The 15,534-nt window shown below is 54.7% G+C and overlaps 8 protein-coding genes across 8 annotated transcripts; 5 read left to right on the top strand and 3 right to left on the bottom strand.

Moving 5' to 3' along the window:
• Positions 1-361: 361 nt before the first annotated feature.
• PHYSODRAFT_526758 (hypothetical protein) lies at positions 362-1,453 on the top strand (the record flags this gene model as incomplete). The annotated part of the gene is made up of 2 exons (XM_009537981.1): positions 362-892; positions 956-1,453. 2 exons carry the CDS (start codon positions 362-364, stop codon positions 1,451-1,453), a joined length of 1,029 nt encoding a protein of 342 aa, XP_009536276.1.
• Positions 1,454-1,672: 219 nt separating this feature from the next.
• PHYSODRAFT_255980 (hypothetical protein) lies at positions 1,673-2,261 on the top strand (the record flags this gene model as incomplete). The annotated part of the gene is made up of 3 exons (XM_009537982.1): positions 1,673-1,789; positions 2,023-2,201; positions 2,237-2,261. 3 exons carry the CDS (start codon positions 1,673-1,675, stop codon positions 2,259-2,261), a joined length of 321 nt encoding a protein of 106 aa, XP_009536277.1.
• A 259-nt stretch (positions 2,262-2,520) lies between these two features.
• On the top strand, positions 2,521-3,180 carry PHYSODRAFT_355985 (hypothetical protein; the record flags this gene model as incomplete). The annotated part of the gene is made up of 1 exon (XM_009537983.1): positions 2,521-3,180. The coding sequence occupies one exon, from the start codon at positions 2,521-2,523 to the stop codon at positions 2,914-2,916; it is 396 nt and encodes a 131-aa protein (XP_009536278.1). The 3' UTR covers positions 2,917-3,180.
• Positions 3,181-4,913: 1,733 nt separating this feature from the next.
• PHYSODRAFT_255883 (hypothetical protein) lies at positions 4,914-7,216 on the bottom strand (the record flags this gene model as incomplete). Its single annotated transcript, XM_009537984.1, has 3 exons — positions 4,914-6,163; positions 6,201-6,244; positions 6,354-7,216. The coding sequence occupies 3 exons, from the start codon at positions 7,214-7,216 to the stop codon at positions 4,914-4,916; spliced, it is 2,157 nt and encodes a 718-aa protein (XP_009536279.1).
• Positions 7,217-7,347: 131 nt separating this feature from the next.
• Positions 7,348-8,964, top strand: PHYSODRAFT_339961 (hypothetical protein; the record flags this gene model as incomplete). The annotated part of the gene is made up of 1 exon (XM_009537985.1): positions 7,348-8,964. One exon carries the CDS (start codon positions 7,348-7,350, stop codon positions 8,962-8,964), a length of 1,617 nt encoding a protein of 538 aa, XP_009536280.1.
• A 1,732-nt stretch (positions 8,965-10,696) lies between these two features.
• Positions 10,697-11,637, top strand: PHYSODRAFT_339962 (hypothetical protein; the record flags this gene model as incomplete). Its single annotated transcript, XM_009537986.1, has 2 exons — positions 10,697-10,972; positions 11,041-11,637. The coding sequence occupies 2 exons, from the start codon at positions 10,697-10,699 to the stop codon at positions 11,635-11,637; spliced, it is 873 nt and encodes a 290-aa protein (XP_009536281.1).
• A 179-nt stretch (positions 11,638-11,816) lies between these two features.
• PHYSODRAFT_255991 (hypothetical protein) lies at positions 11,817-13,441 on the bottom strand (the record flags this gene model as incomplete). Its single annotated transcript, XM_009537987.1, has 2 exons — positions 11,817-12,688; positions 12,748-13,441. 2 exons carry the CDS (start codon positions 13,439-13,441, stop codon positions 11,817-11,819), a joined length of 1,566 nt encoding a protein of 521 aa, XP_009536282.1.
• Positions 13,442-13,653: 212 nt separating this feature from the next.
• Positions 13,654-14,286, bottom strand: PHYSODRAFT_526889 (hypothetical protein; the record flags this gene model as incomplete). The annotated part of the gene is made up of 1 exon (XM_009537988.1): positions 13,654-14,286. One exon carries the CDS (start codon positions 14,284-14,286, stop codon positions 13,654-13,656), a length of 633 nt encoding a protein of 210 aa, XP_009536283.1.
• Positions 14,287-15,534: the final 1,248 nt, after the last annotated feature.

The following is a 15,534-nucleotide window of genomic DNA, read 5'->3' on the forward strand; positions in this document are numbered from 1 at the left end:
TTTGTGATTAACTGATGTTAACGTTAATATCACTTTTTTCCCTCTAAAAACAACTCTATTCACAGCGCGTTACACATTTGGTGCCTTCGGTCTATGCAAGGATAAAATTTATCCTCGCATAGAGCACAAGTGCAACACCATTCCTCACAACTATACTGCATTCAGTATACTCGACCCAATCTCAAGATACCTGTGGAGGTCGACTAATGCTTTGCTTGGCTACATACATTTACGAACCGACCACGGACAGCAAGATGAAGCTGAACTTCAGCGCCTGCTGAAGCGGGTCCCCCAACGGAGCTCACATTCTAACTTGCGTCTTCGTCCCAACCGTAAAGGAACCCGTTGACTCATTTCAAGCATGAAGGCCTTTGTGTTGCCCCTCGTGGCCTTTGCCGGTCTCGTCACCGGCTTAGCACCCTCCACTGAAGAGGCGGAGAACGCTCGCATTGAGCCCCCAGCTGGGGCCATCGTCGTCGACGCTACCGGTGACTATGACGGCAGCTACCTGACGGTGTCGGAAGGCATGGAGAGCTTGGACGTCACCACGACGGAAGTGCAGACCATCTTCGTCATGCCGGGCGTCTACAAGGAGCAGGTGCTGATCCCGGCGTTGGCGGGAGCCCTCGTGCTGCAGGGGTCTACGCGCGACGCCAGATCGTACGAGGACAACGAGGTGACCATCACCCAGGCCAAGGCGCAGAAGGACCTCCCAGCTCACGTGACTAAGGGCAGGAACGACCTGACCAGCACCATGCGCTTCAAGGCCAGCAACGTGACCGTGTACAACCTCAACATCGCCAACACGGCCGGCAACGTCGGCCAGGCGGTGGCCGCTACCGTCGACGGCACCGACTACGGATTCTACGGCTGCAACTTCACCGGCTACCAGGTTTGTGCCTTTGCTACTGTTGAGTTGCTATAAAACCTAAGCTAACATTTTGGGTTGTTTTAGGATACGTTGTACGCCAACAAGGGTCGTCAGCTCTACGCTCAGTCGTACATCAGCGGTGCCATCGACTTCATCTTCGGCTCCAAGGCCACGGCGTGGTTCGAGAGCTGCGACATTGAGTCATTCGGCCGAGGCTGCATCACCGCCAACGGCCGCTCTACGGAGGAGAACCCGTCGTTCTACGTCTTCAACGACGCGAAGGTGTTCGGCGCCGGCGCCAAGGGCTCGGCCTACCTCGGTCGTCCGTGGAGACCTTTCGCCCGCGTGGTTTTCCAGAACAGCGAGCTCGACGACATTATTAACCCGGCGGGCTGGTCGGCCTGGGACGCCGCCTCCAGCACGGAGGACGTCTACTTCCGGGAGTTCAACAACACGGGCGACGGTGCGGCCACCGACGACCGCGTCGAGTTCAGTCTAGAGCTCAAGAAACCCGTTCCTATGACGGAAATCCTCGGTGAAGACTTTGAGTCAGAGTGGTGGGTCGACACCGACTACTTGTAGAGATTCTATTAGATGAGGATGCCTGCGAGCTGCTTTTTATTTCGTCTTGGACCAATTAATTTGATGTTTCTCCGTAACTTCAAATCGTTTCGGTAATATTTTGCTTATATTCAGAACAATTACGTAAATTATTCTGATTATCGGACAAATTGTTGAAATTTCAGGAATGCTTATCCAATCGACTTCCAGCTTCATCTCAAAAAGACAAGATCCGAAGAAATGGAAGCGACCAGGCGCCTGCTCCTGCGGCAACGCTGGGGCTTCCTGGCCCCATGGTGCTACGAGCGTCTGCATGTCGAAGAGAAGGCGTGGGACGCGCCGCAGCGCCACCTGTTGGTGCGTCTGCCTCCCCCCTTCGAGCAAGAGGATGAAGCGACGTTTCGGCTGAAATTTCGGAAATTTCGCAAAGCTCTTCGCTATTGGCTGCTGTGGGTCACGTCGACCAATCAGCGTTCAAGTTTCTCCTACGACAATTTTGTGGAGTGGATCTTGGGAAAGAAGGAGAGGAAACTTACGAAGAAGACATTCCAGTTCGCTACCTGCTCATTCTAGACATAATGGAAAACAAGGGGCTGGAGGAGGATGACGACCTGCAGAGCAAGAACTTTGATCTGGCGCAGTTTTGTGGAACCGCCCAACGTGAAAATTCCAGTTCAGAATATCGCAGTGCGATGGCCATGATCTCGGTGCTGGATGCAAGTGTGAAGTCTGATAAGCTCGGCGTGGACATCAAAATCCCCGTTCGAGTGTACTGGATCCCCTACGACGTGTACATGGCCACAGAATTGATGATGATCAAGAATATTAGAAGAGCTGAAATGATCACGTACGAGGAGTGGGCTGACTATTCCGATTCCGATGACGCGGCCGGATCGCTGAGATGCACCTTCGTCCTGGAACCGTTGATCGCATTCCTCGGAGACCGCGGAGTTACGGACGAGATGGCAGACGCCGTGGGGTTCATGGTCCGGAATAACATGCGCTGCTCGCAGTTATCTTTGCTCGCAAATGTTGATCGCACTATGGTGCACGGCCAAATCGCTATAAGAGCAGCGTTGGGGGAAGCTATGGGCTCCATTTTTGACAGTGCGCGCGGACCTCCCGAAAATACGTACACAAGCCACTTTTTGGAAACCCAATCGGCGGATGAAGACTCGCGTCCACTTCAGCTGGGCTCGATCAACATATTGTGCACTTCAGGCATGCAGGCACACGAGTTTGCGGCCGTGTGCTCGGCGATGGCAGTGGCTCAGACAACGAAGAGCGTTTCTTTGAGACTCGAAAACTTTCCGCGCCGAAACATGCCCAGCACACATTGGTGGAAATGGGTGGCATACGCGTTCTTCTCAAAGCGAGCTCGTGCTTGCTCTACCGTCGAGACTCTCACTCTCACCTTTATTGTCCTTATGGATACGGAGGACATCGAGAGGTTTGTGTCGGTTTTAACTTCGGATCATCCTTAACAAGAGTTGTTTGGCACTCCGCCAGGCCAAGTTGAAGACGGGGATGTAGTGTTGAAGAGTGGTGCAGCAGTTCGTTGGGAATTTTATAACAGAGGCGAGCCCCGAGAAGTATCGCTCCCTTTAGTTTTCGAGACGCCTGTATACTCCGTTCGAACATTTTCGGACGATGGAGAAAGCGAGTGGGTGAACGCGCTGGTTCCTGGCTTTGGGAGATGCCACGTGCGACGAACCGACCTCGATCTCGAAAGTCCCACGTCAGTCACTGCCAACTCCTGTGCTATAACGTCCCTCACGGTCGGATTTCACGGAGCCATGTTTACAGATTCGACTGGTCTCGAAGCGTTTCTCAGCGCGATTGGATCAGACTTGGTGTCGTTGAGTCTCGAGAGTCCTGAGAGGTGTGACATCAGCACGGTACTTCGCCGTTGTCCGAACCTGCAGAAACTGGCGATCCGTAATGGGATAATCGACATATGGCTCGACTTCCACGACTACCGGCCAAGTCACGAGAGTATCACGTGCGAATGGTCTGATGACGTCGCACTCTCACGCGAATTATCCGACGACGCCAATCCCCTGACAATGTACCTGCGCCGGTTGAGAGTTCGCCTGCCCCACACTACTCCTCGTGAAATTGCGTCCATCTTTGAGGCACTTTTGGGCATGCTGGCGAATAACCTCACATTGGAGTACTTTGATGTCGTTGTTCTCTCGCGCATCGGGGCTACCTCGAGCAATTCAAAGAGCACCACCTCAAGCCAACTCAACGACGCGTTGCGCTATCGAAGGCAAACAAAGCGGCATTTCTGAGCGTGGTTTCCTCCGACGAAGCGTCAACGGGCCCTAGAAAAAAGATGAAAGACGAGTCGCCCCAGCATGAATCGACGAAGTCAGTACTCAGAAAGCTGGACCCGCACGTGCTGTCCTCGATCTTTGCGTTTGCTGCAGCTCCCGTACTCCGAAAAGTATTCTTCTCCGAGCCACGGCGCGACCCATCGGATGACTTAAACGATGACGGATGGGAACTTTGAGGCCTGCTAGAGCTGTTCAAGACATTGTTTGATATAGCTAATACATGCATTGTATGTAATTCGAAGTCGTATATGCGCAGTGTACCATGTGCACGGGTAATACACGAGAATTGCCCTGCATTTTACCGCAGAAGAAGAACACCGAACGTAAGCATACGATGAATCGCCAAATTCAATTAGTGGTTTTCCATATCGTCGCAGTGAGCAGTCCTCTGAATGGGGCTCGATGCAATTCCTCTTGAAAGAGGTGTGGGCCCTGGAATTCGTCGACACCGCGTTTTGACAAGCAAAACATTACAGGAAAGGACGAGCCGCCTCGAGGTTTGCCTTGAAGTTGTCGTCGATGAAGGGGACCTTGATGCCCTCTCCAAAGTCGGTCTCGCTCAGAGCACTGCGGGCCGCTTCGTCGACTGCTCCCACATGATGAGGTCCTGGAGTTCTCCACCCCTCGCGGTCGTTATGTCGAGCGAGCTGCCGTAAAATTTGTTCGTTCCATACGCGATCATGGGGCTCGTATCGTTGGAATAGTCCACGAAAGGCGGGGAACACCCACACGACGGGGGGCCGTCCTTCTTAATAGCATACCCTCCCCCAACGTTATAAGTCGACATTGAAGTGATGTACCCTCCTACAGTCTGCCTATCTCCATAGCTTCCAGGATTTCGAGCTCAACCTAGAATTTCCAGTGAAAACATCAAGGAGGGTCTGGGATCTAGCAGCTTGATCTTGTCGAATCAGCCACCGTTGAGCCCTTGGGATACGATTATGGGGGTCTGGAAGTTCTAATCTTAAACTTTGTATCTTCCAAATTACTGATTTTCTCGTCATCGCGCATCTTGCGTCTCACGCTAAGGACAAAAAACATGAAAACAAGTATTATTCTTCTTGATATATATTTGTTAATTAGTTTAAAAAAACTTGGACTTTTGTGTTGATGTGTGTCGCGGAGCTCAATGGGTTTCAAATCTAAATGAGCCCATTTTCGTATCGATTACGGAATTCCCCCTCAAAGGCTTTTCGAGCGAAGACTTGGCGAAGTGCACTGGGTGCCGCATACTCGAAGATGTTGGACAACGAGAACTGGTCAAATTCACGCCCCGCCCATTTGACACGATCTGAAGTTCCAGGTGTCAACTGTTTTTGGCTCGATGAAATCACGCTGAGCAACGATAACTTGCACTCGCTCGATAGTGGCTCGCGTGGACGACCGATGGGCTTGAGATGATACTGTCGGAACTCGTCGATGCAGTCGTGGTACGAAGGCGGCAGGTGCACGTCGAGGTATTCGAGGCGCTGATTTACTTGCAGCATTTCGTAGAATGCCGCTAGAATCGTTTCGATCCACACATCGTACACTGGTTTACCGTCTTTATCTCTTCCGTCGAAGATTCTATCCAACCTGACTCGCATACGGCGCAAGCACCTGGCAAGTGGAGTGGTGTTGTCACTTAAAGCTTCTGCCAGCTCCTCCAGGTCTCGCCACTCATAGTCAAATTCATCGATTTCCCCCTCGTAGTCGCTGAAGTTAAAGCGGAAGAAGGCAAATCCACCGCAAAACGTCAGCTCCTGCAACTTTGGGCAGTGTCGAAGAATATCCTCCAACCCGTCTTCATGGTAGTCCAGACCCAGGAACGTCAACGACGACCCTACCGTAGCGAGGAATATGACCAATTCCTCCCAGAGATCCCTTTCATTCTCAGCGAAACCAATCTGTAGCGACGTGACTCCACCATCTAAATCCCCATTGTAATCACTGGTAGCAGGTTGGAACTCCAGATCATCACGCAGGACTTGGCATCGTCCAAGGCCAGGAATGATCGCGTCCACCCACGTGCTTGTACCATCGTCGCTGAAGGTGCGAACGAATTGAACAGCAGCATCAAATGTGATCGGATCCCAGTCCAGGTTGGGCTCACCTTGATCATCAAACCTCCACAGGATCGGGGCTCCACTCTTCAGCGTCGCATCACGAGGCTTGAGAAGTCCACGGGGTCGATCAATAAGCTCCTCCTCCGGGTGGTCGGAGTTCATGACGGCAGTGAACGCCTCCATGTCTTCTATACTAATGCTTCCGATCCGCATTAACGCCAGCGACTTCAGAGAGGAGCACGCCCGAGCTCGCTTGGAGAAGAAGGCGACCAGCGCCACGTCGTCGCGGGATCTGCTGCCCCAAACCTCGCCTTCATCTTCAACTTGATCGATAGCTTGGTCGTCGTCTGGTTCACAACCATCGCCGAGCAAAACGCCTCAAACCTTGAGTTCGGACAACCACGGCAATCGAGATGGACAGCGCCGAGCTGAAGACGTGGGATATCTTCACCGACAGCATCTACGTCGAAAGTGTAGCTTGTTTCCTCGCAGGGACGGCGGGTATTGTCAAAGACTCGAGTGATGAGGTTAGCTAACAATTTCTTCGCCTCTGGTGCTTTGTCGACTTCACGCTCATGCTCCATGATCTCCTGCAGACAAAACTGCGAGAACCGAACGTTGCTCGTTATCATCGCCTCTAGCAGCTCCGCCAGTTCGGTACCCGTGATATGACCGAAATTCGCCTCCATTGGCTCCAACTCGAACGTGCATCTCAACGAGCCTGGCGGAACCGGGGGGATCTTCCCGTGCTCTTGCCACTGATCTCGAATCGTCTGCTCCGCTCGCCAAATGTCCTTCAAGAGGTGAGCTGGTCCACTCCAGCTCACCCTAACAGGAACTTTGACGTCCACGCCCGCACTTTCAGCCGTAAAACGGGGATCCGGAGCCGCAATTTGCGCCAGTGCCTCGATGTATTCCTCGCTGGGGTTGTCGTGGAAATTGGGTCCACAGAACTGAACCAGGTCCGAGTTGAACGATCCGCTGTCGGTGCCCGCAGTCGCCTTTACGTGCATCCGCAGCTGGAAACGCGGTAGAATTTCATCTCCGTAGCTAGATTCCCACTTTTGACCAAGCTTGAACCAATTCAGCTCTTTGGTTCGGCTGTAGAGCCCACAGTGGGTCTCGAGCAAATACCTCCACGCGTTGTAGTCGACGTGAGCTACCACCGATAACAGTGCCAGCGCCTCCTGTTCGCGCTGGAACTCTCGTTGGAACTTGGCTTCGTCTTCTGGAGCCAAGTGGTAGTCTTCCTCTGGGTCACGTCCGCGCGTCGGAAGGTCAACGTGAAGGAGCCGCCTCTGCGTATCCCACAAGATTCCTTCATCGTTGGGTAAATAGTAGCGTATTCTCCCGTACAGCACGTCGCACCAAGGTACTAGGAAATCCCAACGCTCCTCCATCGTCACAGCAAAATCGAGTGTGAGTGGCTACGTGCTGAGATCGATTTGGAGAGTGAAGGTCTCATTGGGTTGGGTACACACGGGATTTTCTACACGATACCAGGGAATCCAGTTTTCCCTTGGGTTAAAAAATGACCAACATTCACTCAGTTGATCACTACACCATCGATTCTGCTGTGGCGATAGAGGAGCGCTGGGGGTTCCTGTTGCCGTGGTGTGAGGTGCTCAAGGGGAGGATCGAGTACCGCTTCCCAAAACACGAAGAAGGCGTAGCTTGGGCCACGCGAGGTCGCTATCTATGCGTTATCCTGCCTGAGGGCGAACGCCTTGACGAAGAAGACTACGAGATGAGCCCAGATGACGAGGTCAAGTTCCAGAGAGAGCTAAAGCACGTGCAAGAGGCCCTGGCGTTGCTATCGGTAGTCGCCTACGTGGACTACAAGGTGTGGAGGTATTTACTGGAGACCCACTGTGGCCTATACAGCGTTGGGCAAAGCGAAGAGGCGAGGTACGCCAATGTCATTGTGCCTCGATTCCTGCTTAAAACTCGTGTAAAAGCCCTTCAGAGCACGGAAAATGGGTCTTTCAACTCGGCGCTGGTCCAGTTCTGCGGAACGAGCCTGTACGACAACCCCAGCGACGAATATCTTGACGCGTTATCAAGAATTGCAGCTCTGGATCCGAACTTGACTTCTGATAGTCCCGGTGTGGACGTTAAGGTTCCCGTAAGAGTACGTTGGCACAGATCAATTCGCCTTCTGGAAGATATTTGGCGAGCGGAGCAGACAATTCGAGAGCAGTGGCAAGAGCACGCGGAGGAACCCATGGTACCACCGGCAGGCTCGTTGAGATGTACGTTCAAGTTGGAGCCAATGGAGGCGGATTTCAGTTATATTGAGAGGGGTGTAATGGCAGAGCTGCTGGAGGAGTTGGTAACGAGCAACGCTCGGTTCTCGCAGTTTTCTCTACACATGAGGGAGGAGTATTTGCTCGAAGACGACAACCCAACGCTGAGGAAGCTGTTCGTCAACGTCATCACCCGAGTCTTTGACAATGTACGCCGCCCGATCGAGGAAGCACATTACACATTCGACGTGGATGCTGTCGGTGAAGACATTCCACGTCTCCAGCTCGGCGCTGTCCACCTCGATTGCCGTTTCTGTTCGACCTCCATGTTCGAGGCGTTTTGCTCGGCGATGGTTGTGAACCAGACAACGGCCAAGCTGTCGATCAAGTTAAGGCTCAAGGTTGAACACGAAGGCCAAGGCTTTTATCCGTTCGATCCCGTCAGGGCGCGACGCTGGTGGAAGTGGATCGCCTACGCCTTTTTCTCCAAGCGAGCTCGGGCGTGCTCCTCTCTGAAGTCGCTGGCGTTAATGCGGATCGAAAGCATGAGTATTGAGGACATGGAGGCGTTCACTGCCGTCGTGAAGTCTGAGCACCCGGAGGAGGAGCTTTTCGACCGACCCCGTGGGCTGATCAAGCCTCGTGATGCTACACTCAAGAGTGGAGCTCCGATCCGGTGGAAGTTTGACGATGAAGGTGAGCCCAACCTGGACTGGGATCCGATCACATTGGAGTCCGATATTCCATTCGTTCGCACCTTCAGCGATGATGGTACTAGCGAGTGGGTCGACGCGATCATTCCTGGCCTTGGGCAATGCCAAGTCCAGCGTGACGATCTGGAGGTTCAAGCTACGAGCGAAGATGGTGTTGGTGATTCAAATGGTGGAGTCACGTCGTTATAGATTGGCTTCGGGGGGGAGGATGGGGATCTCTGGGAGGGGCTGCCCATGCTTCTCAGTGCAATCGGATCGTGGATAAAGTTCCTGGGTCTTGACTATCACGAAGGCGGGTTTGAGGATATTCTTCGACATTGTCCGAATCTCCAGGAGCTGACATTCTGTGGCGGGCTCGCAGTATTTAGATTCAACTTTAGCAACTACGACGGGGAAATCGATCAGTTTGACTACGATTGGCGGGATATCCCACTCCTCGCACAGGCTCTCAGTGAGAACAAGAACCCCCTCTCGAAGTGCTTGCGCCGTTTACGTATCCGTTTTGACTGGCGATGCACTCGCGAGCACACGGGCGGCCCGAACGTTTACAACCCCTGCATCAAAACGGATATCGCGGAGCTGCTGAAGATGCTGCAAGTGAACCGAAGCCTCGAATTTCTCGATGTGCACTTGCCTACTCCTTACCACGACTACGTTGGCAATTTGCGAGAGCATAACAGCCTTCAGTCGCAGAAGCTGGCAACTGAGACTAAACTTGCGCTTCTAAGCGTCACTTTGACCCGAAACCAAGCGCCCAAGGTCGATAAGGATGAGGCGGAGATTGTCTTGCCCCAGTGTGCACAGAGCAATCTCGACGAGCTCGTATCTTCGATTTCGTGGCCCCACCAGTTGTCCCGCAAGTGTACGTTCGTAAGGTTTTTAACGATAGTTACTCTTACCCAGAAGAGGAAGAAATCATTTAGAGTGGCAGGGCTCTATAGTACTTTTGAAGGAGCTACGTTTTCTTTTGTAGTAACAAGCAGCAACTTGCACATTTCACCAGTGAACCAATCGTGTCTTGTGCTACTGCTGTAAAGCTCGCAGTGTGTCTCCAGCATAATATCCCCACACTTTGTATTCGGCGTGGGCTACCACGGACAGAAGGACCAGCGCCTCTTGTCCGCGTTGGAATTCTTTTTGGAATTTACCATCATCTGCTAAAGTCAGTGGGTAGTCTTCCTCAGGTTCACGTCCGCGCGTAGGCAGATCAACCGGATGGAGATGCTTCTGGAGTATGTCTGTCCGGTAGAAAGTAGCTTAGTCTCCGTCAAGAACTTTGCTAAACGGTACCAGAGATTCCGAGCTTTCCTCCGCTGCTCGGGCCTCGTGTCGTGCACGCGTTTGAGTAAGGGCGGGAAGGGCAGAGCGGAGGAAGGACATGGTAATGCGAGTCTGCCTACACGCACGTGTAACGTGCTTTACAGAACGATAGCCGCAGGCGTGCTTGTTCCGCCAGAGCAGCTTGCAAACACCAGATTGGTAGCGTTAAGACCTACGTGTGCAGGCGCCTCAGCCTTCTGTGGGAGGACAGCAGACGTCTCAACGACATTGGCAGCATCTGTGCGAGCCCAACCAAACGTATCAACGCCATTTGCGCGCCATGTCTAACGATGCTCTTGCTAACAACGCGAGGTGTGCGTTCTGCACGCCATTCGGCTGCCATCCTCACCCACCCAATGGTTCAAGGCACTGCCAGCGTTCCGTGCTCAGAATTCCACCCACGTGCCAACCGTAGTCTGGACCAATACTCGGGACAGCCACCCAGAGCGATACTCGCAGCACCGCAGCAGGTTGAATCGAGCCAAACTTGGGTCGCCACGCACAGGTGAGCCGAACCTTCTGGTGGTGCCCACCCGATCCTGTGCTCGACTGCCTTTTACACGTTCATTGCCGCTTTCACTATGGTCGGGGGCTGATCCAGATGGCGAGACTTTCGCCGATCTCGGACTCGCTGAGCTCCATGCGGACGAACGCGTCAAGTATCGTCGCCGGTGGTGCCTCCAGTCAAGGGCCACGTCACTTGGCCACGCAGATCTGGGATCCGATACGACGTGATCGGGCGTCGTGTTCGACTCGTGCCAGTCGCGCGTGGCGCCACGACGCTAGGGGAACGAGCTGCAGCCCAGCCCAGCTCAGCTCAGCCAAGTCGGCCGACCGACACACCGACCGATCTCAAGGCGTCTTGGTCATTGCTCACGTCTCAACTGGCCTCGTCCACAACAACCGCCTCAACAGCAACCATCACCTCCTCTTCTCCATTACAAGATGAAGGTTTTCACGGTCCTCTCTTCCGTTGCTGCTGTCGTCGTCGCGCTGAGCTCGACGGCCGACGCCCAGCGACTTCTGCGCTCGGAGGCGTCAGCGCAGACGGACTCGACCGTCACCACCACGGACTTCACGACGCTCGGGTCCATGGGCGGCTCCAGCTTCACGCCCGGCAACGTCGCGGCCGGCAGCAGCTTCGGCGCTCTGGACAAGGAAGGCGGCTCAATGAACGACCACCGACCGTCGGGCTCCATGCGCGGCGGCTTCGGCTCGGGCAACGGCATGCACAACGTCGGATCGGGCGACGGCTTCGCTCACGGCAGCGGCTCGTTCGGAGGAGGTCGCGGCGGATTTGGCGGACACGGACACCACGGCATGGGCGGCGGCTCCTTCTCGGGCAGCAGCTTTGCCGGCTCGTTCAGCGGCCACGGAGGCTTTGGGGGCTCCGGATTCGGCAGTGGCCACGTCGGCGGGGGCTCGTTCGGCGGCAACCCGCCGTCCATCGGCTCGGGTGAAGCCCCGACGGAGGGCTCGGGCGAAGGCCATGCTCCGGCTGCTGCTGCTACCAGCTCGGTGGCTGCGTCCGGGTCGGCGTGATCTGAAGACCGCGCATCAAGTGACAAAGGTTTTGAATGTTGCGTCGAAGAAGATGTGTTTCATGCTCGAGAGGAAGAGCTCAGATGTCGTAAGTGTGTAAAAGATGTTTAGTTAGACCGGAGTCGTAGTAAGTGGCTGCATTGGAGATGCAAAATATACCATAGCTGTTCCTACCAGTTTTAAGCCTTCGCTGTGGTGTACGCTGATTCTCCGTCTTTCAGCGGGCAGGGCAGGAATCGACTGGTGATTTTCCTCCACTTGGGGATGCCGATCACTCGATTGCCCGCTGCGATGTCCTTGGCGATCAAGTAGCAGCGCGGGTGTCCCTCGATGTTAAAACTCTTGCGATAAGTGTCGGAGTAGTCGTTGGCTGGGCCGATGCACTCGACGTAGCGCTGGCACATGACCATCTCCACCTGCGCGCGGGCCGCCCAAACTTCAAAGCCAAAGAGCCTCGCAGCCTCGAACAGCGCGATGTTCACGCGCTTGATGACGTCGTCCTCGTCCGTGCCTTCATTAATAGCGTGACACAGCGGCTTCGGAGGAGGAGGAGCCCGAGTCACGGTTGCTTGCCGGTCTTCAGCCAGCAGAGCCGAGGAGGAGGAAACAGCACTCAGAGTACTGGAACCCGAGCAGTTCTGGTACAAATTGGCCAGTCCACCGCTGATGTTGTACGTGTAGCTGTAGTTGCCGATGTCCTTGGCGTCCACGTAGGCTGCGTACGTGTACGGCAGGTCCTTGAAGAAGAGGTACAGGATGTTGCTCGGGTTCTGCCACGCGTTGACGAAAGTCTGGCCGTCGAACGCTGACAAGTGCATGGTGACGTTGTCCGAGGCGCTGAAAGTGCCACCGTCAGGCCTGGCGCTCGACGTCCAGAAGCGAGGGTCGCTGCCTTTGCTCTCTGCTGAGAGGTAGGTCTGCTCGTCCCCGAGCTTGCACTTGAGGTAAATGGTCTGCAGCAAGTCGATCAGCGCGTGGTGCGAGTAGAAGACCGGGTCCAGAGGCGCCTGCATGTATGCCATCATCCCGCTCAACGCGTTGTGCACCGTGTCTGCACCAAACACAGTCAGTATCATGAACCAACGTATCAAGGGAAAATTCTCGACGTACTATGCACTCCGTTCTCGATCGCGGCGCTGACGTTGACCCAGGCGCTGGCGGTGAAGAGCTGGCTGGTCACGGAGCTGAAGGACGCCTCGTCGGGATACGAGGGCATGTACCTGCTGCTTTGACGCAGGGTGCAGTTGGCACACGTCGTGGTGTTGCCGCAGAAGAGGCTGAGCACGCCCTGGTTCACGCACTTGACCTTGGTCGTGTACGCGTACGAGACGTTGTAGATCTTGATGCTCTTGCTCAGTCCCGTGGTGCCGCCGGTGTCGGCGATGATCGGCGAGCAGTTCTCGATGGTGGAGCAGCTGCCGGCTCCTTGCTGCGCCGACCCTGAGAGGTGGTCCCAGTACGGCACCGTGACGCACTTGTACGACGAGTTGAGGCTGCGCAGCATGTTCTCGTAGCCCAGCAGCAGCATCCGATGCCAGTAGACGAAGGTCGGCGACTTGTGCGCCTCCACGCCGCTGAAGTACGTCGTGTGGATCTGCACGAACTTCTGGTGGAAGCCGGCCTTCATGGCGGCGGCCACCGCGTCCAGGTACAGCGTCTTCTCCGACGCTTCGAGCGCGTCCCACGACTTGCGAACGCGAGGCTTCGAGCACGACGTCCCAACTTGCTGGCCATAAGTTAAAGAGCTTGATAACAAGAGGAGCCCAGTCACCAGCACCACGACGAACACTCGCACCATCGCCATCTTGAACGCGATGAGTGCCTGGATCCGAGAATGACACGGATACAGAGGAGATCTCCTTCTTGTTTGAAAGACAAACGCTGGCCGCACGTTTCGGATCTCTACGACCTTTCGCCAAAAGATCGCGCCCTTGAAAGGAATTTAGGAGCGAGATCATCATTCGGACACCGAAGCTTGTATTGCTTCAATAGCAACTTCAGCAGCAACTTAACTTCTTAGGATTTCGTGCTCGCGTACTTGTCCACCGCCTTCTCGAACGCCGTCTGGGTTCTCTTCTTGTACGCAGCACAGGGGAAGAATCGGGTCGTGATGTCCTTCCACTTGGGGATGCCGATGACTCGATCGCCGGACTTCAAGTACTGCAGCAAAGTGTAGCAGCGCGGGTGGCCCTCGACGCCGAAGTTGGCTCGGAAGAGGTCCGTGTAGTCCGGGACACCTCCGAGACAGTCGGCATGGTACTGACACAGCGCCATCTCCATCTGCTCCCTGGCTGCGGACTCGCTGTAGCCCACGATTCGAGCGGATTCGAAGAGGGCAATGGACCAGCGCTTGACGGCGTCATCATAAGCGGTCCCTGGCTTCGTGATGGGGCACAGACGTTCACCACGCGCTTGACTCTCACGCTCACCGGCCAGTAAGCTTGTAGGTGTCTTCGTAGCCTCCAGAGTCGTCGACGAGCCGCAGTACTGGTAGATGGTGGCCAGTCCCCCACTGATCGCGTACGTGTAGCTGTAGTTGCCCAGGTCCTTGGCGTCCACGTAGTCCACGTATTTGGGCGGCAGGTCCTTGAAAAACGGGTACAGCAAGTGCCCGGGGTTTTGAACAGGCTTGACGTCGTATCCGCGCATTGTAATGTTGTCCGAGGCCGTGTAGTTCACTGCGCTATTGGTCCTTCTAGCGCAGGAGCTGAACCAGCGCGGGTCGCTGCCTTTTGCTTCAGCGGACAGAATAACGTTATCGCCTCCAGCCTGGCACTTGAGGTAAATAACTTGCAGAAGATCGATTAGTCCGTGATGGAGGTAGAAAATTGGGTCTGCAGGCGCGATCAAGTAGGTCATGGCACCACCCAGTGTGCTGTGGATGATATCTAAACAATAGCAGCAACGAACAGTTATGTTAGACAACCAGGAGATTAGTATAAAATTGGTGACAACCTACTGTGGACTCCTCGCTCGATGTTCGTGGTGAAATTGGAGAAGTTGGTGGTGGCGAATTGGTTCGAGATGCTGGCGAACGTGGCCGAGGGCGGGTACTTGTACGTCGCCAGGGATGTTGTTGTCCTTCGAGTGACACAACCGGCACAGACTGTGTTGTTGCCGCAGAAGTGCGACAGCGGCTCTCGATTCACGCACGTGGTGCCCGAATCCTTCAGAGTGACGTTGTAGACGATTAGATTCTTGGTCACACCCACGTTGCCCCCAGTCTCGCTGACAATCGGTGCACAGTCTGCAAGGTTCGCGCAGCTCCCCGCCGTCGACCGACCCGAGTTGGAGAGGTGGTCCCAGTACGGCAGCGTCAAGCAGCGGTACTTGGGGTCCAGACTGCGCAGCATGTTCTCATACCCCAATAGCATCATTCGGTGCCAGTAGATGAACATGCAGTTCTGGTGCGCCTCCTTCTCCGACATGAACTCGGTGTGGATCTGCACGAACTTCATGTGGAAGCCCCTGTCCATGGCCAATCCCACCGCCTCTTTGAACAGCGCCTTGTCGGTCGTATTGAGGGAGTCCCAGGATCGACGGACGCGAGCGTCCGAGCAGTTGGTGCCCACTTGTTGGCTGTTGGCATTTGGAATCGCAAGACTGAAGAGCAGAACCAGCAAAAACGACACCACCGACGCCTTGAGTTCCCAATGGGCCATTGTTGCGGTGACAGAGCGGAAGATCGGGAATGGCACTAGCCGGCCGGCGCTCCAGAAGGACTCGAAACGTCGCGATCCTACGTCATGTGGAATATTCAGCATGGATTTTGGGTTTGATTGGCCAAAGATAGTGGATGAAAAACGAGAGGACCAAGTTCTGTTTTTATTTATTCGAGCCAATATCTTGTACTGAGCCACTCACTGTAGGCTGTAAACGAAGCGGGAAAGCAAATAC

The sequence above is a fragment of the Phytophthora sojae genome (assembly GCF_000149755.1).
Source record: "Phytophthora sojae unplaced genomic scaffold PHYSOscaffold_11, whole genome shotgun sequence".
Taxonomy (NCBI): domain Eukaryota; phylum Oomycota; class Peronosporomycetes; order Peronosporales; family Peronosporaceae; genus Phytophthora; species Phytophthora sojae.